General features: G+C 34.8%; 3 protein-coding genes across 8 annotated transcripts in view; 2 read left to right on the top strand and 1 right to left on the bottom strand.

Moving 5' to 3' along the window:
- The window catches only part of LOC129755801 (ribonuclease P protein subunit p25-like protein), a 137,471-nt gene that overhangs the window by 72,505 nt on the left and 42,610 nt on the right, over positions 1 to 22,356 (bottom strand). For all 6 annotated transcript variants that reach the window (XM_055752456.1, XM_055752454.1, XM_055752458.1 and 3 more), the window contains one exon: positions 21,058 to 21,096. The gene's annotated coding sequence lies outside the window, so the exon portion shown is untranslated. The remainder of the gene's footprint in view (positions 1 to 21,057; positions 21,097 to 22,356) is intronic.
- On the top strand, positions 4,711 to 5,732 carry LOC129755800 (27 kDa hemolymph glycoprotein-like). Its single transcript, XM_055752452.1, has 3 exons — positions 4,711 to 5,055; positions 5,117 to 5,280; positions 5,346 to 5,732. Exons 1-3 carry the CDS (start codon positions 4,760 to 4,762, stop codon positions 5,609 to 5,611), a joined length of 726 nt encoding a protein of 241 aa, XP_055608427.1. The 5' UTR covers positions 4,711 to 4,759; the 3' UTR covers positions 5,612 to 5,732.
- On the top strand, positions 11,389 to 12,831 carry LOC129755798 (27 kDa hemolymph glycoprotein-like). The gene is made up of 5 exons (XM_055752450.1): positions 11,389 to 11,703; positions 11,781 to 12,036; positions 12,098 to 12,261; positions 12,328 to 12,569; positions 12,625 to 12,831. Exons 1-5 carry the CDS (start codon positions 11,655 to 11,657, stop codon positions 12,670 to 12,672), a joined length of 759 nt encoding a protein of 252 aa, XP_055608425.1. The 5' UTR covers positions 11,389 to 11,654; the 3' UTR covers positions 12,673 to 12,831.

The raw sequence follows: 22,356 nt of genomic DNA, 5'->3' as shown, positions 1-22,356 counted from the left end.
GATATTGTCGTAAATTACGTTATTATCGTGAAAATGCATCGGATCACTATTCCAACGCAAATTCATCATCACGTATTATTTATTGGTTGAAGGCGAAACAGGGCGTCCTTGGGCCTTTAAGTGTTAAAATAGGCAATCCGGAGCACCGCGAACAAAAAATAAAAATGATAAAAAATAGGATTATTAACTCCATTAGAGTGAACTAGTGAGACAAAATATTAATAAAGAAGTTCAGCTGAACGACAACAGATTATAGAAAAACCCCTTTCATGAATTAAGCTTCTAACTGAGCATTCACCGTAGGTATTTTACCAGATAAAGTCCCTTCTGCGTTTAGACCTAGAAACATCCCGAGCAGACTTTTATGGCAAAATTATAGCAAATTTTGCTATCACGCCCTGAGAGCCGAACTTGCTCTCATTTTGCTTGACATAAGGTGGTACACAGCAAAAATGAGAGCAAAAATTTTCATACTTGGTTAGCAAAGTGATGCCTAATTTTGCTAAAACTGAGACCTTAACTACACCTCGTTTTTCGAGAGCTTGGAGAGCAAAATCATGCCAATACAAGGCATCAAGAGAATTTCTTCTACAGCAAAATTTGGCATCAACATGCTTTTAAAAGAATGAAAAAATCAGATATTATATAGTTGGTATGGTCAGAAAAAGCAAAATTTGTCATTGCGTTGCTATTCGTTTATGAAAATGTTGCTCTTATTTTTGCTGTGTACGTTATATGTCAAGTAAAATAAGAGCAAATTTTACTCTCAATGTGTGATAGCGAAATTTACTCTTATTGTGTTCTAAGCCAAAACTTATCAATGTTTTAATTACCTTCCACAATGTTTTTTCGAAGAATTTCGGTTTATGCTTGCTGCACCATTGTGATAGTACTGTCATCTAAACGTGATTCAGCTGTACTAATCATAAGAATGCAAATATCAGTATTATTACTGCATACCTGCAGGCGAATTATTTAGCTAACATCATGCAACTGATCTTCTAGCTTTGATTATGCCATTTCATTGATTTTCATCTCAAGTTAATTGTAGTTGTTAAACATTTATAAATTCTACCAGAAATCCGCTAGGTTGATTTTACTTGCACGAACTTCGCTAATTGAAGTGAGTCTGTAGCTGATCAATTGTTGGATAATTAATTATTTAGAAAAAAAAAGACTTTTTCTGAGATTTTCATCCTTTGGGATGATTCATCATGATCAAAAATTAACTATTAGTAAATATAATCAAAAATATAACAAATGTCACCAACTTCCAAAATATCATGTACGATTGATTTGGCATTAACTGAAATTTCAATCTAAACGTTTCTAACAGATTCATTTGAGCAACTGAAAATGCAAGCTATTCTCAGAATTGCTTTGATTTTCACGTAACCGCCATATTGATAAGCAATCGTATATAAAACTTTAATATATTATTCATTTTTGTGAAAATACGTATTGCCAAAGAAGACACTAAAGCGTACAAAACTGAACTTGTTGGAATGAGTCGGAGCTGTTCCCAAAAAGGTAAGCTACAAAAGAATACGCCTGTAGATATGCTGTGATAATACTGTTATTAGCTAGTTCTTGATTAGTAAGCTTTTTGAAATGTAGAGGGCAGTTTGGACACAACAGTGCAGCAAGCAGTAAAAGAAAAATAAAAAAAAATCGATCTTAATGAAATGTAAGTTAAACTTTGAAATACTCAGAAGTACGGCACTGAAGTCATAATAAGACTCATGAATTAACTGTAATGTTAGTTAATTTACTTACATGAAATAGTTAACGAGCTGTTGATGTTTCCGGTACGACTCAAGCATTGATGGCCTTCAGAATCGAATTAGATTCAAGGAAGAGGACAAATACAAATCGGATCAAACCGAGCGTTATGTTTAGCCCAAATCCTTGGCCTGATGGGTGCGGCTGTTTTGTCAGATGTTTGCACCACCATTCATTCCAATAAGTTGTGACGTAAGTATCTAACGTACACGGTTCGTTCGAAGCATCCAATTCTACTTTCCACATATTGGTCTCCGAAAATGTCCGGTCGAACTATATTAGCGACAGCCATAGTCTAAAATTGATATTCCTACTTTTGTATTACTCATAAATTTAGAAGAAACAACATTCTTACCTGCCAAAAACTGTTTGTTCCGGAGTGGTGTCATCACAGGACCAGCAGCTGATCTCGATCAACTTTCTCTGCCTTTTCATGGTTCCGGTTGTCTCCCAACGCATCCTATTTGACGTTGTTCACTCTGGACAATGGCTTGGGGCAGACGCAACGTCACTATAAATTAATATTTGAAATACATCACGGACATTCGACCGGACGTCCGTGATTTTTTGTTTACATTTTTACACTCTCAATCACTAATGCTCAAATTGGGTAAATTCAATCTCCCAAAACCGTGTTTTGTAATTTGAAGTGTTATGAGAGTATTCCATCTCAAGTTTTGCACAGTTTTTATTCTGTGCAAAGTAGAATTCTTTACTTCGAGTTCATATGTTTATATTAACATGTACTATTTATCATTAAAAATTTTGTATTTACATCACTAAATCGTGTTCTTTGTCATGAAAGAGTGTATTCCATCTTCAGTGCAGTTATGGATTAAATTTTTTTTCAGGATTTTATTGTTGAATGGCAGCTCTCAACTTTGAGTATTGAAAGATATTCTAAAAAAAAAGTCCTGAAAATTGGTTTTGAATCAAGATCACACTAATATGGATTCGAGAGCGTTTAAAATATAAATGTTTCTTCACTTGGCTTCTTAGAATTTACTTTAGATGTTTCCGAGACCATTTATTGTCAAAGGAACTTTTTTAAACCACCTCACTTACTAGTTTTTTAGAATTTGATTTCCATTGAACGGAAGAATATCAATAAGTTTATGCATGCTGATTTGAAGAATACGTTTATAAATTGAGTTAACACTGTGGTGTTTTTTGAACATCATAATTCTTTTAAATTATTAATCAAACAAATTTTGCTGGTAAGGACAACGAATTTCGTGTTAAATTTTACCTTGTCATTTTTTCTAAGGTTTAAAGTTTATTTTAAAAAAAACGGAAAAAACTAATGATGCCAACTTTTGCTATCGTATAAAATTTTACACCAATTTATGCTCACAGCTTGCTGTTGATAGCTTTTGTAGGTCTCTGCTTGCTTTTAAAATAAAATGATTGAAACCTTAATAATGCCTCATTCTGGTATCAGGGAAATTTAAACAGCAAAATATGGTTTCAGTTTGCTGTTGACACCTTATTTTGGCCTCAGTTTGCTTTATGTTTGGGCATCAAAGTCTGCTCGGGATGTATTCGTGTTTGAGTTGCGATTTCCATCCAACGATGTGATAAGTCTTTTCAGTAATACCTGATTCACTGAAGAAAAAATTATAAATTTAAATCTGTCTTAAATTTGTGATTGTATTGGTTTTCAAGAAGACTATACGGAGTTATATTTGAAATGAATTTAAATATAACAAAAAACTGGGTTATTCTTATCGAACCGCAAAACATAGTATTTCAGAAAAGCAACTTATACCTACTAGGTATCAAAGTGAGAAAACAAGAAAATCTCCGAAATTGTTTGTATGTATTTGCATTTAAATGTTCAATTCAAGGTCAATCGGTAATGATAACAACAAGCGATGTATTCTTGTTGAAACCAGTCTTCAAAGTACCAAAAAGATTTTTTTTATTGGGTGTAAAATATGAACATATCAAAGAAAAACGCAATTATTTGCTAATTTACACCGGCCGAAAAATTCGTGTTAATTTAGATCGAAACAAATGCATGAAAACAGAACATCGTTTTCGATCTAAAATTCTATCTCGATGTAATTTTGCAATGGTGTAATTTTTTGAAGCCTTCAAATTAAGATCGGAAGCGATGCACGAATGTGGAGCAGCTTTTTCTCATGTAAAAATACACAACGATGTTAAATTTGAAATTATCGTTCCTGAATATTTGAAATATTTGTTAAATTTTCAGGATTGTCAGTGTTATTATATGTAAAAAATAACAAACTTTCCATTTTTTTTATTCAACATATATTTTCGGTGCGAATTATAACAAATTTAAAAAAAATCATCACCCACTATCTCAAGTAGTTAAGGTGCCAACTTCCGAAAACAGAAAAAATAACAACACACTGATCACCAGCACCATCGCTAGCAGCTAACAGCAAATTCACGAAGATTTCTTCATACATCCTGCTAATGAGGTGTCTGTTTGGAGCCTCAAAGTTAGCTGCCGAGTACTGACGGAGCGATCCTCTGCAATCTCACTACTGGGGCTAGGACTATTGTTTTTGACAGACTTTATTTCACTGTGAAACAACAACATTTCGAAAGAAAAACTTAAGCCGCGAAAGAAAGCAAACCAATCGATCTGTCATAGTTTAAATAGTTTGTGATGTTAAACTATATCCCGACGTTGCTTTCTAGGTCATGCAGTGTAAATTTATTGCAAAGAATTTAATTTTAAACTGTTTATTTCAAACCGATGAAAAATTTACCAAAAATGGTTCAAAATGGCATCTTTATTGAATTACACTGGGGAAAAAATAGATGCCTTACTTTTTAGATTGCATATATTTTTCGAAATTTTTTACTGTGAACTATAACATTCTGCTCATCAACGTATAAAAACATGAACATTTTCTCAGCCCGCCACAGTTGCTTCTTAGAAACGATCCACACAATAACGTACAAGTTTAAAGAAACAACAAGCGTTATACGCCTTTTTACAATGTCTAAAACAAGCATCTACCTCATCTGCCTGTTAGGACTAGTTTCTTGTAAATTCAGTTCGATTTCTGCCAGTTCCTCGGAGCCGGCCGGAAGTCTCCCCGGAGTTGACCTGCTAAGCGAGCTCCAATCCAAGTGTCTAAACAAGACGGGTTCCAACGAAACGGTCGGCATGGTCGTGGGACTAATTGACATGCTGCCCTCATGTATGAACTTGCAGGTCGATCTTGACGCTTTGAGGAGGGAATTTTTCAGCCTTACAGCAGATCTGGCGGTGCGGAAACCATTTTTCGAAAAGTAAGAAGTCACTTGAAAATCTAAACTCCCCCCAAAATTTATAGTTCTTTTTTTTTCGAAGATACTGTCCCCAAGTTACTAGCGCACTAGGCTGTTTGCATCCTGTGGTGCATGAACTTCGCAAGTGCTTGGATCCTGAGGAGACTGAAGTTATCAACATTCTCGTCAATAACATTCCAGAGGGAATTAAACTGGTCTGCAAAAACGATGGAGAAATCCTAGTTGGTAAACTGTCACCCATCGAATGTGTAAAAACAATTTGATTTTGAAAACACCTTTCTTTTTTACAGCTGAATCCTCCATAAAATGCGAAGAAAATTTGATGGAATACGTTAACGAGTGTTTCGGTTTGACCTCTAAGATAACGGGAGAATTGATTATTTCCGACTACTACAAGAAGGAGTGTGACGACCCATCCGCAACCAGAAGTTGTTTAGCTACCAAGCTCAACGAATGTGGAGGATCTAGCTGGATGGATGTAATTGATCTTTTCTTCAAGCCCATAGTCAAGGCTAGTCCCTGCAAAAATATAAGGATTTTGAAGAAACTAATTTGATCGGTGAAAATTGTAAGAGCACAAGTTGCGGCAGAGAACTAATACGAACCTGTGAACTATACTTAGCCGAACGAACATTTATTCGTAGTTCCTTATCTTGGATTGTCTTAAATTTTGAACAAAGAGCATTAAGTGAAGAACAAATAGATAATATCTTCATTTTTTTTATTTTAATTGAAAGAAATTTTCTAGCTATTGCATTGACTTATACTACAAATTCATGGTAGAAATATTTTTAAGTGGCTTGAATGTTGATTCATTCTAAAAACTCTAATTTGCTCTTGAGTGTCAATATGACACTATTGAAAGTTTGACGGCTTGTGACATTATTCGGGTGCATCCAAACCAAAAAAAAAACTTCGGGGACCCTCAATAAATTCTTGGATTCTTTAACTTTGCATCACTACTTTTTTATGGACGCACCGTTAAAGCCCAAGAAAAAAACTTCCTAATCAGACCTTAAGTGTCATTTGACACTCCTCGCTTAAAACCGCTATACCTCTTGTTGCTAGACCGATTTTTACAAAATGTATAGTGCAACGTAAAGCTTCTAACTTAAGCACTAAGTGAAATATTTTATTCCGTAGATGACCTACAGTTTTTTTCCGAAGCATGTTTTTCGGATTTTTTTCTTAGACTCAAGTCAAACGGAAAACTCAAGTGTTGTTGCTGAATAAAGTCTGAAAAACATATTTGAGTTACATTAGAAGGTTATAACTTATGTAAAAATCGGTTGGGAAACAAGAAGAGATAAAGCGATTTTAGTCAGGAGTGTCAAATTGACTTCCAGAGATTGTAACAGGTAAAAATTTCTAGGACGGATGGGTGTTAATATTTGTATGTTATCCAGTGGGATATTTTGGAATGTATTTGTTTTTCATTCATAGAAATAAAATTGTAAACAATAAAAAACCGAAATAACAAGTAAGACTTTTTAACGTAAGAGCATTATTCTGAATGCGTATCAACACAAAAAATTATTGACATTTCGAACTTCCGACTTTTCAAAAACAATACAATACATTGTTGTGCTTCCTTCCAGGATAAATCAACGAATTCATGTGACCCGTTGTCGTATTAGCGAGGCGCGTGATTTTGAGAGACGATCAATTTTAAGAACTTAGGAAGGCGGAGAACCACAATAAAGAGCATTTCAATCAATAGTTTGAAAGGATTCATCCCACATAATTCACATTTAATTTAAATTTTCCAGGCAAGTAAGCAATCATTACAGGAAGGATAAAATCTTGGGAAAACTAGTCAACCACGCTTTAGAGGCCAAGATCGGGTGCATTTACCCTGCATTGGTCAAACCAAAAAAAAATTAATAGATACAGTGAGGGGCAAAAGTGTCCAAATTATTTTTTTTTCAATTTCTTTTATTTTTCTGGTTAAAATTCTACGAAAACGCATTGTAATCATTTTTTAAATATTGTTTATTATGTTCTTTTCAATTTTTGTTAATGTTGCGCTGTTAAAAAAAGTTTTTCTGATAGAAAAAAACAGTTAATATTAAAAAAAACAGGGGCAAAATAAAGTGTCCAGATCGGTACAGCTTCAAATTGATTCAAACTGAAGGCAAACAAGAACGATTTAATAACGGGTATGGCCTCTTTCGGCCTTCAACACGTCCTACAAGTGCTTCGGTATACTTTCAACAAGGTTGTGCAAGTGTTGTGGGTCGAGTTCCTCTCACGCATGCTCCATGGCATCAAAATAAGTACACTGAGGTTTTTTTTACGCGGTTTTTTTTACGCGGCTTTTTTTACGCGGATTTTCCAATTAACGCGGTTTTTTTTTACGCGGATTTTCGAATTAACGCGGTTTTTCAGAGAAAATATTCCAAGACTTTTTCAAAGGAAAACACATAGAATCTTTTTGTAGTTGGGAAAATCTTAGCTCTGAGACTAAGAACGTGATACACGAGATCTGTGACCTGAGACTTGAGACCTGAGACCTGAGACCTGAGATTTGAGACCTGAAATATGAGACTCGAGATCTGAGACACGAGACATGAGACATGAGACCTGAGACTTGAGACCTGAGACATTTTTAATTTGTCACACCAGTCTTATCAACCAGAGCATCGAGGATGGCCTACAGATTTTCGATGGAGTTCAGATCAGGACTTTATGGGGGCCATTCAAGGGGTTTGATGCGGCAGGAACGGGAAAATGACTTCATCAGATTGGCCGTATGCTTCGGATCGTTATTCTGCTGTAAAACGAAGCGCTTTTCGAGGCCCGTCTTGATGAGGGATACCTCGAGGTTTTCCCGCAGGATATTGGAATATGACTCAGCTGTCATGATTCCGTCATTTTTTACCAAATTGTCCACCCCACCCCAAGAAAAGCACCCCCACACCATCACGTTACTTCCTCCGTGCTTGACTGTTCCTTGGATATGGCGATCTTGGAGCTTCTCACCCGACTTGCGCCACATATGATCCCGCTTCTTCCGGTTGAATAGCTCGAATTTGGATTCGTCGGCCCACAACAATGTTTTCCAGTACTCGAGGCGTTTATCGGCGTGTTCCTTAACGAACTTGAGCCGCTTAGCCTTGTTCACCGGGCTGATGGAAGGCCTTCTCACTACGATCTTTCTATGGTACTCCTTTGCATGGATGCGGCGACATTGCGTTTTTCTTCACTTCAAGAATGATTTTCTGGCATCTGTCTTGGGCTTCAGTCCTCTTCCTAGGCGATCAATCTCCGATCCGAACGTTTTCATCTTCTTCATGATTTTTGATACCGCTGTCTTGCTGATTTCGTAATGCTTGGCCACTTCCCGGTGCGTTTGACCGCTATCCACATCATGAACAACCAGTTTCCGGATGGACAACGGAATGGAATCAGAAATTTATGCGTTCTCCATATTTTACAACTTATTTGAATGTAGACACCTGTTTGAATACTCCAGAGCCAAGCCAGTTGTTTATGAAACGTCAACATACACAAAACAAACAAATTCGAGGGGCCTCGCGATGGAAACTTATCGAAATTATATTGATTTTTGAGTTGGACACTTTATTTTGCCCATTTTTTTTGGAATGTTAATTGTTTTTTTTTTTCTATCAGAAAAACTATCTTAACAAAAATTAAAACATTAACAAAAATTAAAAAGAACATAATAAACAATATTTGAAAAATGATTATGATGTGTTTTCGGTGAATTTCAACTAGGAAAAAAAGGAGTGATAAAAAAAATAAGATGGACACTTTATTTTGCCCCTCACTGTAGATTCGAGGATCACTAGCTGATTGCTGCCCGTGGCGATTAGGCTAGCGTTGAAGTCTTCTTAGCCAACGGTCATGAGATCGAATCCAGGTCATAGAAAACTAAGTACACTTTCTGTGGTTTGGTGGTTTTGACATTTATAAGATGCTTGCCATCATGGTGTCAAGTTCATGGAATCTCTTTGAGGAAACATCAAGCATCATTGAGATCATATACACTGCCGGCCAAAAGTTTGGGATCACCCGCTAAAAAACATGCAAATTTTGATCGTTTATATCTCAGCCGTCTTAGGACCTATTGCAAATTTTCTGATCTTATTTGAAAGATAATCAGCAATAGCTATTTCGGAGGTATTTTGCCCAGAAATAATGTTTTAGTTTTGCACCTAAAACTTAACCGAAAGATAGAACATTTTCATAGATCGCACTCAATATTCAAAGCCGATCATCTCGGGATAGGGAGGACCAAATTTCAAAATTTGAAGTGCATTAGAATCCTTATTCTATACTTCTCAAAACACAATACAAAAATTTTGTGCAAAAGTTTAGGAATGTACTTTTAATTAATAAAATATACACTCAAGTTACCGTCCAAAAGTTTGGGATCACCCCTAGTATGGTGTATCGGCCAAAAGTTTGGGATCATTCTTTTAAAAATATGAAAATTTATCTCATTCATATCTTTCTCATCTAACATCGTATTGCAGATCTGAAGGGTTTGTTTGGAAACGAAGGAATTGTTGTTTTTTTCGTAAATTCATACAAAAATTATATTTAAAAGTGGGCAAAATATCTTCGAAATAGCTATTTTCTCATTATCTTTCAAATGAGATCAGAAGATTTGCAATATGTCCTAAGATGGCTGAGATATGAACGATGAAAATTTGCATGTTTTTAGCGGGTGATCCCAAACTTTTGGCCAGCAGTGTATGTGTTTGTGTTCGTTAAAAAAATCCTTTCTTCATAAATCTCTAGATCTGCAGAAGCTTTACAATGCAATAGGTAACCTAAATCGGATTAATGAAAGGAGGGATACGATAAACCTTTAATAATCGAAAATGCTCACTGAAGAATATTTATCGAAGATATATTTAATGGCAATCGGAATACCGGCTGATGTCTGAATTTTTCTTATACTGTGGTTAAAACCGCTCTATTTTTCTTGTTTCTTAACAGATTTATACAATATTCATATGTAGTTTTGAAACCCTCGTTGCGTAACTCAAATGTGATTCTCAGACAATATTCAGCTAAAAAACGTATAATTCAATAGATCAACCGGCAAAATTGGTTCAGTCATAGCAGAAAAGTATGGGAACAGTGTTGCAGTCGACGTAATTTGACACATTTTGGCATCTTTAGATTTTTAAAAATACAATTACAGATAGCTAAGAGCATAGCTAATAGCCAGCGTTGCCAGATTGAAAACCGCTCAAGTCCGTAGATTTTAGAAAAATCAAAAAATGTACTGATTTCGGCAAAATAAAACTTGATGATTGGTCGTCAGCGTGTGTGCGCGTTGTGTTAGCTTTCTTCTCCTCTTTTCGCCAGTATTTTTGTATTGTTTATGTTTGCCCAGTTTCGGCAAAAAGTATACAGTACAACATTTCAAAAGAGAAAATGTGGCGGCCTCCACTTTTTACCATATCCTGAAATCCCCAACATCTACTCGCAAGGAAGGTAGTGGCAGACCAGCGAAAATTATGGACGCAAAAGGGCTTCGATCTCTTTCTCGTGCCTTCAACACGGGATGTCGCCAAAAAGTTCAATTGTTCTCACCAGTACATTGGCAAGACATTGAAAAAAGTTAGAATTAGCTGCCGAAAGAAGACAAGAGCCTCAGAATGAATATTGTTTATTCCAGAGCAGGTGCAAAGTAAATGTTTCTTCGTGTATTTTATAACTATTTAAGGAAATGTAGGTACACTTAAAACGAACACAAACACATACAGGATCTCAATAAAACTTGATGTTTCTTCGAAGAGCTTCCTTTTACTCAAATCTTAGCGTACATCTTTCGAGGGTATGATGGCTAGTATCTTACAAATGCTAAAACCCTTAACCCACAGAAAGTACATGCATGTGAATACATATATGTAAATAAGCAATGAAACTTTCATTGGAGGGAATTGCTCAAATTTCGTTGTGAAGTTAAATTGACGATTATCGTTTTGAACGGAGAAATCCTGATGAAAGCCGAGAGTGGTGAGAAGCTGAAGTGAGAGAAACTGCATGATGCTCTCTTTCGAATGAACCTTCTTTTTGTACAGGTTTTACATCCCCTGGGATGATTCATCCCTAGAAAGCGTTTTGTACAAATTTTCGAGAGAATTGAAATCATTGAAAGAGAAATTTCCAGGGCCTCTTTGAACAAGTGTATCATAGGTATATGATTGTGTGAATGTTCAAGGAGATTTTATTAAAATTCGCGCCACAAAACTGGGTTACTTTCTTATAGTTGCAAAATAACAAAAAACAAGAACCAACTATTTTGTGTATGTATTCTTACTCTTATATTTTTAATTCAAGGTCACTCGGTAAAGATAACAAAAAGCGATTGCGATTCTCGCAAAAAGCAGTCCTCAAAGCTCCAAAACATTTTTTTGTGGTTCTGTGTGAAATATAAGCATTACAAAGAAGAACGCAATTATGTGCCCATTTACCTACTAACATTTACACAGACATTTTCCTTATCAACGAAGAAAAAGATGAACAAATTCTAAACCTGCCACAGTCACCTCTTAGAAACGATCCTCACAACATCGTACAAGTTTAAACTATCAATAAGTGTTCTACGCCTTTCTGCAATGTCTAAAACAAGCATTTACCTTATCTGCCTGTTTGGGCTACTTTCTTGTAAGTACACCGATTACGGTCGTTGTTAAATGATTTAAAGTTGATTCACTTCCGCTTTTTCGAACGTCCATGTTCAGTTGCTTTGTCCAAGTCGATTTTCGACAGCTCATCGGAGTCATCGGAAAGTTCCGGAGACGGAGTTGAGCAATGGCTAGGCGAGCTACAATCGATGTGCTTAAACAAGACGGGTTCCAACGAAACGATGACCATGATCATAGCGCAGGTTGGCATGTTGCCATTTTGTATGAACTTCCAAGTTGACCTCGAAGCCTTGAGTAAGGATGTCGACACCCTTACAGCGGATCTGGCGGTCCGGAAACCATTTTTCGAAAAGTAAGAAGTTCGAGTTGAAATGTTAAACCTTCCGATTTATTGTTGATTTTTTTTTTTAAAGATACTGTCCCCAAGTTCAAAGTGCACTAGGCTGTCTGGATCCTGTGGTGCATGAACTTCGCAAGTGCATGGATCCCGAAGAGGCTGAACTTGTCGACATTCTCATCAACATGATTCCGGAGGGACTTAACTTGATCTGCAAAAACGATGGAGCGATCTTGTTCTGTAAACAGTCCCACCTCAAATGAGTGAGAACGGCTTAATTTTGTTAAATATTCTTCTCTTTCACAGCTGAAGAAGGATTCAGCAAATGCGAAGACAAGGCAATGGAATATATTGGCGAGTGTTTGGAGCTGATCTCGAATACAACGGAAGCATTGGATATTTCCGACTACGACAAGAAGGAGTGTGACGATCTGGCCGCAACCCGAGGTTGTTTGGCTACCAAGCTGAACGAATGCGAAGGATCCAGCTGGATGGATATAATTGACCTGTTCTACAAGCCCATAATCAAGGCTAGCCCCTGCAAAAAGGTAAGGATTTTGATGATGAATTTAAAGACCTAGAAAAATAATTTTTTTTCTCTAGTTCATTATCCTGGAAGAGACTAATTTGATCGAAACCAATATGGTGTAAATTGTAAGAGCAAAAGTTGCAGCAGCCATCTTATATGAACCTGTGAAATATACTTAGACATTCGGAAAATTCACTCGTGGTTCGTTACCTTGTATTGTCGTTAATTTTGAACAAAGCGCACTGAGCCTATCAGTTAAGAGTTCAGATGAAACAGTCAAATTTTTATTTGTTTTCAATTATGAATTGAAAGAAATTCTTTAGCTCGTATTAAAATTTCATGCCAATTTTTTTTTCCTTACATCATTATCTTTTAATCATGTCAATCATGCTGAATGATCCTCGCGTTCAATTGTTTTTATATAATTTTATACTGCTTTCTTCTTTCAAACGCAGTACAACAGAACACATTAATTTCAATCGGGTCTTCGTCTAATGCGTTGGGTCAACAAGTGATAACCTACCCAATAGAAAACAAAATTGAACAGATTTGAGTACTGAAACCAGATAAGGAGTGTTATCGTATAAAATTCAACACTTTGATTGATGAATAATTTTTGAATTTATGGATGAAAATTGAAGACATTTTCAGGGAAGCTGCCTAGTAATGTAGCGTGTGTGTAGATGTGCAAATTTTGAGACGATCTGTTATGTGATTTTTTAAATAGCGTCCAATGAAGAAGTACATTTATCGACTTTAATTTTTGGGCGCCACGTGCGGCATCATACTTTGAACCACTCCTTTTCCAAATCTAGACTAGTTTTTATTACGTTATTTGTTTCCTGAATCATAACCTTCGAAATTGCTCAAAACTTTTAATTTAAGCCAAAGCATGGCAAATTTAACAGATTGTCCTATCTGTTATTATATTAGAATTTTTTACACACGATATGGCACGATTCCAAATCCAACCAAATCAGAGTTTTTACTTTGTGGCACCTATGGAAGTGCTATGCAGGGAAAACGGGCGCATTTGAAGACAGTTTTTTTTGTATATCTAGTCGCTAATTGTGTCAATCGTTATGTAACATTTACTGTTTTGCAGCTTCCACAAATCGTCAGACACCTCAGATTTTTTGACTTTTTCTTCTTATTTGTCCAGGCGAGACTCAACGAAAAGTTACTAGCGTGAAACCTGTCAGGTGCCCGCTAAAGAGTTCATTTCTCTGTACATTACGTTTTTTTCAAAACATCTTCCCGCAAGCGGACCAAATATTTGGCGTACGATTTGACCACCGTATTTTGTTTATTTTACTGGTTGTCAACTTTTTACATTGTGGATATAAAACCACGGTCAACTGAACGAATTAGACAGACAAATTGACCTTCTTTACCACTATTCCGATAGACTTTTTCCGATTGCGCTGGATTAAACTTTTTACATTCCCTTACCTTCATAGAATCAATCATCAGAACTTTTTTTTCTTCAAATTTTAGCTGTTAGATCTTCTAGGTCTCTTTGAACAATTTACCATAAGAACATTGGTCGAATAGTTGATTTGCAGCTGTTTTGGGATCTCCTACTGGGACTTTTCCGGATTCTTCACGATCCTGCCCTAATTTTTTTTTTTTCAATAAGCTTCTATATTTGACGCTATCTAAAAAACCGCTTAACAGATTGTCACCCATTTTTGCACATGAAAACATTACTTTACTGGGTAGCTTCACTGAAAATTTAGTCAATTACCATCCGTGCATTCACAATCTTTTCTCCAAACAAAGTGTTGCATTTTTTAGAACACTCCCTAGTCTGATAACCAAATTAGTGAACACAAAGAAGTTAGCTTTTTTTTGAAACCTCCATTTAGTTTTTTAATCTTTTCAACGCCTCATTTTATGGGCATCTTAGTGTTGTTTTTGGACAAAAAATCTCCGATAAAATCCGGTCGTTTCAGAAGGATTGCTCCGATCAGAAAAGCCTGCAAATTTGGTATTCAATGCAAATGCAGGTGTAAAACTAACAGGTGTATCAAATCGCGGTTTTTTTTAGAATTTAACATCGCCTGGGGTCTTAAAAGTGTTCCTTTTGGTGCAAATGAACGTTTAATATTTGTCAGTTTTTCAAAAAGAGATTTCGTTTTGATCTAAAGTTTCGAGTTTTCGGAAGCCTCTAACAAGGTTTCTATACTCCTTTGAAAAATACCTCGAGAACAACAAACTTCACAGTTGGAAAAATCTAATAAGTGACTCTAAATTTTCAATAACATTTAGATTTATTTAATCAAAAGCAATATAACAGTATTGATAGCAAGAATTATGAATATTTTATAATTTGATCCGTCAGTCTTGCTAACTTTCATGTCATAAAAAGATTACTTAATACTCTGTTTGAAACGTTATAACTTTTTCTCTCTAATCCTGGCCAGAGAATTTAACATTAAGCTTCTTATATTAAAATTTATTTGGCATCGCATGTGAAGAAAATATTCAAGAAAACCTAAAAAGCAGCTTTTTCCGAACAAATAAAATAATAATAAAACTGAGGGCTGTAAGTTCAAGACTGCGATCTCAACACTTTGATTGCCATGTAGGAATTTAATTCACAATAGGAGTTAGACAATTAAACGTTCATTTCATCCAAAAAATTAAAACAAATCCAACGCACGAGACTTTTAGTAATTGAATCTGAAGTTTTTAGTTTTGTACAATTCAATTTCATTTTCAATTTTTTATATTTTAAGATATTATTGATCATCGATGTGTTCAATTCTACCATCCAATTATAAGAGAACTTAAAAAGCACATTGAAAACATGCAGAGGAAGGCTTTTATAAGGTTTCAGCGGAAATCTATTTAGAAATTTCTAAGTACAAAATAAAACTTAAATGGGAATTCCATTCTACGGGGAGATCTTGAAAAGAGGTCGTTAAAATTTGTTTACAAGCTCAATACATGGGATTTTCACTAGATAAAAGATACAAAAAAAGGATATCATTTGCTAAAAAAATGGTAAATCAATTCAAGCTTCCAGAAAAATGGTGGGTGTAAAATAAGGTTGCCAGAATTGCCGTATCGGGACCGGAGTAATCCAGCCAATTTTATCGAAAAAACCTGGCCAAATCCAGCATTTGATTTCAAAATGTTCAAACCGATATCCTGGCAATATCCGAGCAAACTTGGTCAAAACCGCGGAATTATTCAGTAAAAATAACGAAAAATATACTCGCAATATTTTTTATCAACAAACCACATCAGCAGATTTTAAATTGTATATCAAGCTTCCAAACACGAGTCATAATTATTTCTAAATTTTGCCATTTATAACTTCTTTTTGAACGTAAAAAAGAACATTTATAATAAATAAATCTCAGTTTATGTTACGTTTTAAAAATGATGTGATTAAATCCAGGCAAAATCCGGGCTTTTTGCAACAAAATCCGGGAAACCGGACCGGGCCAGACTTACGGGGATTTTTTTTTATTATCTGACGGGTTTGCGCCGGGGGTCTTCGGATTTTCTCCAAAATTTCAAATTTTGTTCGTTTCAGCACCTGAAAAAAACATGTATTTTTGCAGATTTCTAAGACTTTTATTTTTCGAGTTAGATAACGTTTAAGTTTTTTTGAAAAAAAAATTACCCTCTTTTCAAATGCCCACAACTTTGTCAATTTTCAACGTAGAATAAAAACTAGCACATCAAAACGCATTAAAATTTTACCAGCTATCCAAATAAAATATTAACAAAAAAATATATATTCATTCTCGGTATAAAATAAAGTAAATATGTTAAAAACAACGTCCAAAAGTACCGTCTGCACCACCAAAATTTTTTAAACATATTTCATTTTGTAGTCCTATTAATTTCACAACTTTCATTTGAAGACACCAAAGTGGGCCATAAACTCCTTCAAGAGTTATGAAAGAAATAGTGACAATAAATCTCATTTTTAACGTCAAAAACTCCCATTTTTCGAACAACTGCACTCACATATAGGGACTTCTTCTCCTATCGTACGCAAGTGCACCGAGAGCTAAAAATCTGCAAAAAATACCATTTTATAGTCGAATTAGTTTTACAACTTTCACCTCAAGACACCAAAATGAACCAATCACTCCTTCGAGAGTTATGGAAGAAATAAGGACCATAATGTATTCTTATGCCCGCGTCAGGGTATAACGATTCTCGCACAGTCACGCGCTTATACGCAGAACACCATTTACACAAATGTTCATTCTTAAGCGTACCCTAGAAACGATTATATTCATTGATTGTTCTATGATCTATTTTTTTTTTCAAAAGAGAAAATAAATAAATTATCAATAAAATAATATCTACGTGCTTTGTTTACAACTCTGCACCCACACAGGGTACCTCGATTTTAGCAATGGTCGCATCACTAATGTACGTTCAATCGTGCATTTGAGTACGTATTTTTAACAATACGATTAGAATAATTGAATAGAAATTAGCTGAATGAGATTATACATTTCTTATTTGAAGAAGTCATCTGACAGGTATTTGTAACAAAAAAAGATATTGACTACATTCGGATCCTTAAGCGAGAGCTTCGTCGTGCTATGTGGCTATGTCGTGCAGAGTATTCTACGGCGGTTATGTTCCATTCATATTTGGGAACGAATGCATGGAATTTTATGATTCCAGGTATAACTTATAAATACTTAAATCCAGTGTTCGGCACAAAAGCGCTAGTCCGCTAATTTTTCGTCAGTAGTTTAATTATGGTGCTAAGTTTCGATTGAGCTAGCGAATTAAAAAGTCCCGTTAATTTTTGGTTCCACTATTTGAAGACTGCTAACCTCCATATATTTGCATCAATCTCTCGAATTATTACTGATAAAATATACTTTTTAAGTTAAGGTGACATTTGCTATCATTCTGACCACAATATGCGCTGCAAGCGAAAACTGTCACTTCTCATGGTCTCAGTGGAGGAATGTGCACTAGATTCAGGAGAAAGGTTTATTTTTTTGTCATTTTTTCTGTTTTTATTACTTCTTTTCGCAACATTAACAGAAGAACTAAAATACAATATGCAGGGTGGTCACTCAATTTCAATTTTTCATTTCCCGCATTTTTTCTGATTTTCTCGTATGGTCACAGGATATTCCCGATTCCAAAAAACGAAAAAAATTAGTCTAAAAAACTCTATTTAACTATATTTAATGCTACCGGTTTGAGTTATTTATGAAGATTTATGAAGGCACTGATTGTATTTTACTTTTTCTGTGAGTTTTGTGAAAAGAAATACTCGACGACTGAAAAAATTACCCAAAAACAGCACGCTTGAACGAACATTAGCAATGCGACCATTGCTAAAATCGAGGTACCCTGTGTGGGTGCAGAGTTGTAAACAAAGCACGTAGATATTATTTTATTGATAATTTATTTATCTTCTCTTTAAAAAAAAAAATAGATCATAGAACAATCAATGAATATAATCGTTTCTAGGGTACGCTTAAGAATGAACATTTGTGTAAATGGTGTTCTGCGTATAAGCGCGTGACTGTGCGAGAATCGTTATACCCTGACGCGGGCATAAGAATACATTATGGTCCTTATTTCTTCCATAACTCTCGAAGGAGTGATTGGTTCATTTTGGTGTCTTGAGGTGAAAGTTGTAAAACTAATTCGACTATAAAATGGTATTTTTTGCAGATTTTTAGCTCTCGGTGCACTTGCGTACGATAGGAGAAGAAGTCCCTATATGTGAGTGCAGTTGTTCGAAAATTGGTAGTTTTTGACGTTAAAAAAGAGATTTATTGTCACTATTTCTTTCATAACTCTTGAAGGAGTTTATGGCCCACTTTGGTGTCTTCAGATGAAAGTTGTGAAATTAATAGGACTACAAAATGAAATATGTTTAAAAAATTTTGGTGGTGCAGACGGTACTTTTGGACGTTGTTTTTAACATATTTACTTTATTTTATACCAAGAATGAATATATAATTTTTTGTTTATATTTTCTTTGGATAGCTGGTAAAATTTTAATGCGTTTTGATGTGCTATTTTTTATTCTACGTTGAAAATTGACAAAGTTGTGGGCATTTGAAAAGAGGGTAATTTTTTTTTCAAAAAAAACTTAAACGTTATCTAACTCGAAAAATAAAAGTCTTAGAAATCTGCAAAAATACATGTTTTTTTAGGGTGCTGAAACGAACAAAATTTGAAATTTTGGAAAAAATCCGAAGACCCCCGGCGCAAATTGTCAGATAATAAAAAAAAAATCCCCTTACCTCAAATTTTGAGTCAAATGTTCTAGCAAATCCGGTCAAATCTGTGCAACCTGGCAACCTTACATTAAAATGTTTTTCGTGATAGAACGGATAAGCATTCAAGCGAAATTAGTTCAAATTTCTATTAGCAAACCTACAAGCTATTAGTTATTCAATAATATGAAAACGATAAACTTTGCTTATAATCTCAATTAAAACTTTAAGAAGACTAACAAAACTTACAAATCTCACATGACCAAACATGGTCCAATTTGTTATGAAGATGAACAAAAAGCTTTCAAAATTTCAAAAAGTCAAACGACTCATTTCGATTTATATTTTATGTGAACCCGAGCAAGGCCGGATAAAATCAGCTAGTAAGCAAATATTGTTTACTTCCAGTATTTTTATATATTTCAACAAAGACGCACCTCACAGCACCATCAACTTGCCTATGGTAAATACTTAACTTAAAAATGCATAAATCGTCGATCTGGTGTCGACTGACTAAGTCAATTTTTTTAAGCTAACATGGACTTCGTTTGTAATTTTTCAGAAGACTCACCACCAAATAAAACTCATTGAAATGTTCAAAATATAAGTCGTCGTAGTAAATCTTTGTAAATCTTATTTAGAAACTTAAAAATATCAATTGAAACAAACCACAATTTGGCTCGAATTCCTGACCGGCAATTTATCTTCACAAATTTTATATTTCGGCATAACTGGTAGCATTTTCCAAATGACTCAAAAACCACACAAAATGGCAAAGATAAATCACACGAATCACATGTCGTTTACCTAACTAAACCTTTTTTAGCCATTTTGATCCTGTTGTCATATTTTGTAATTCTTTTAATATTTCACTTATTATTGTTAAAATCACTTTTTTAATTTTTTGTCATTTTGGCCATTTTTGTTTTTTTTAGCATTTTGGACATTTTTGTCAATTTAAATATTTTTGTTATTTTAGTCAATTTTGTTATTTTTGTCATTTGAGTCGTTTTATTCTTTTTGGTATTTTTATAATTTGTCATATTGTCATTTGTCATATTTTTTAATTATTGTAAAATTTGACTTATTATTGTATAAATCATTTTTTAAATTTTTTGCCAATTATTTTTGGCATTTTTGTCATTTCTGTCAATAATGTTATTTTCGTTATTTTATTCAATTTTGTTATTTTTGTCATTTGTTATTATTTGTAATTTTTAGTATTTTTATCATTTTTTATCATTTCTATAATCTTTGTTCTCTATTGTCACTTCTGTCATTTTTGGTATTTTGCCGTTTTCATCAATCTTGTAACGTCTGTCATTTTAAGATTTGTTGTAAATTTTGCCAACTTTGCCTGCTAAGGCATGTAAGTATTTTTTAATCATTTTCGTTGATTTTGTCATGTTTATCATTTTAGTTTTTTTTTTCTAATTTTTGTCATTTCTGTTATTTTTTATAATTTTTGTAATCTTTGTCATTTCACTCAATATTGTCAGTTTTTCCATTTTTCTGATTATTTTAATTTTAATTTTTCATTTTTGTTATTCGCGGTTATTTTTAATTATTGTTATTTTTGCCGTTAAAACTATTTTTGTCGTTGTTGTGATGTTTGTCATTGTTTACTTTGGTCATTTTTTGTGGTTTTTGTTATTATTCTCATTTTAGAGTGGTTCTGATAATTTTTGACATTTTTGAAATTTCTGTAGCTATTACAATTTTTTTCGTTCTCGTCTTTTCTTCTTCTTAATCTTCTAATTCCAACATAGCCGAATTATTAAGTACCCTTCCTTTTTCATTTCAATACAGTATCTGTTACATTATAAACTGCATTACGGCCAGGCCAACCATGTGAAACCCATTTGCTTTTCTCGTCTCGCATTTTCCTCTATATGACTTTTCGTGGTCATTTTTCAATTTACCTAAGCATATCCTACGATTTTATTCACCTTCGCACTCAATTTGATTTCGATTACACTTTTTCCACTTTAGCAAGAAATAATTTTTTCACGAAGCAAAATTGTTGACGTCCTTTGAAGTCAACGCCTACTCGAACTTCGCCAATTTCTCTCGATTGTTTCGTTTCTTTCGTTAAAAACAATAAAACTTTTCATTATGTTTAAGGTAAATTAGGGTTCAACAAGTATGTTGTTTTATGACAAAGTTGTTCAAATTTGGCAAATTCGATTGTTCATTTTCACACCTTTCAAAAAAGCTTAGTTGCCAATTTCACCTGTTCGGCATAACAAGCAGCAATGATTAATATAAACTTTTACTTACCGGATACTGCTGCGGAACTGTAGAACCCCCTCAGATTTCCTGAAACCAAAAGAGAAAAAAAATAATGTGAAAAATCATCAAAAGGATATCAATCAATTCGCTACAGGTTATACAGCGATCCATGAGATGTCAAGTTTGCTCTACAACTTGGGAATTCCCCAGATTGACAGACTCAACCTGAACGAAATACTGAAGAAGAAAAAAAATTACCGGATGAGTTTGCACTTTTTTTTTTGCTCATGAAACCCATTCATAATTTACCATTCAAGCGTGATTGTTCGATACAGTATGTTCCGAGATTCGCTCACAACGGGATCGAAAGCAGGTAGGTAGGTATTGACAGATTACATCATTTCAAAGTGTCTAATGTTTTTGGACTTTGGACTGTCGAAAATCGAACGTCAATGCCATCGGCATGACATCAACTGACGTCTTTGCAAAAAAAAAAAATCAACCATCGACAATTGGCACCTTGTTCAATAGTTGAGTTATTTGTAGATTCGAAGGCAGCTGACCGAATTTACACATTTTTCTGCTGTGAAAGTGGTTGGTAGAATGTGTAGACTGTGAATCTAAAATTTCACCGTTACGATAGTTTTTGAGAAACCAGATATTGTTCGAAATAACCTCAAAGAGCCGTTGGGTTCTTACATATTCTTGTGGAGAAATTTCGCTTCCGTAACTTCAATTAGTTCGTCGCTTTTTATTCCAAACTGGCAGCCAGATTGATTAACATTGAGAGTGACTGGCCTAATTCGTTAATATAATTGGTGTAACCACTCGAGAAGAGAAATTACTCAAGCGTTCAGTTGCTAAGTGCGCATTCATTAGATTCCTTTTATAAATGTTCGACAAACAGTAGCGACATCCAAATCAAAATCCGCAATTCAAGTGATGATTGGCGAATCCGTCGGATGACGTATTTAGATTCGAATCTATAATAACTGAACCGGTAGTCAATAGCTTCATCAGGCCTACCTTACTAGACGTAGGTAGGCGAACTCTCGTTTGGATGAACCAACAGTAGAGGATGAATCAGAATCTTGATTATTGGTCCATTGACAGCCTCCGACAGCCACCAGACATCAGCACTCCATTCATTCGGTAAACGCCTGGGCCAACCATGTGATAAATGATTTAATGGAGTAAATATTGACCTCCGGTTGGCCGGCCGATTCGTTCGTTCAGTTTTGTGGAGTTGGGGGTTGGATTGCTATTGGCTCAGTAGGTCCAGTTTTGACGTCATCGTTGTTCCATGACCGTGTGCCATGCGGTCGTTGAGGCGTGCCGAAAGTGATA

This window comes from Uranotaenia lowii, chromosome 3 (genome assembly GCF_029784155.1).
Source record: "Uranotaenia lowii strain MFRU-FL chromosome 3, ASM2978415v1, whole genome shotgun sequence".
NCBI classification, from domain to species: Eukaryota; Metazoa; Arthropoda; class Insecta; order Diptera; family Culicidae; genus Uranotaenia; species Uranotaenia lowii.
This window is presented reverse-complemented; position numbering and strand designations above follow the sequence as displayed.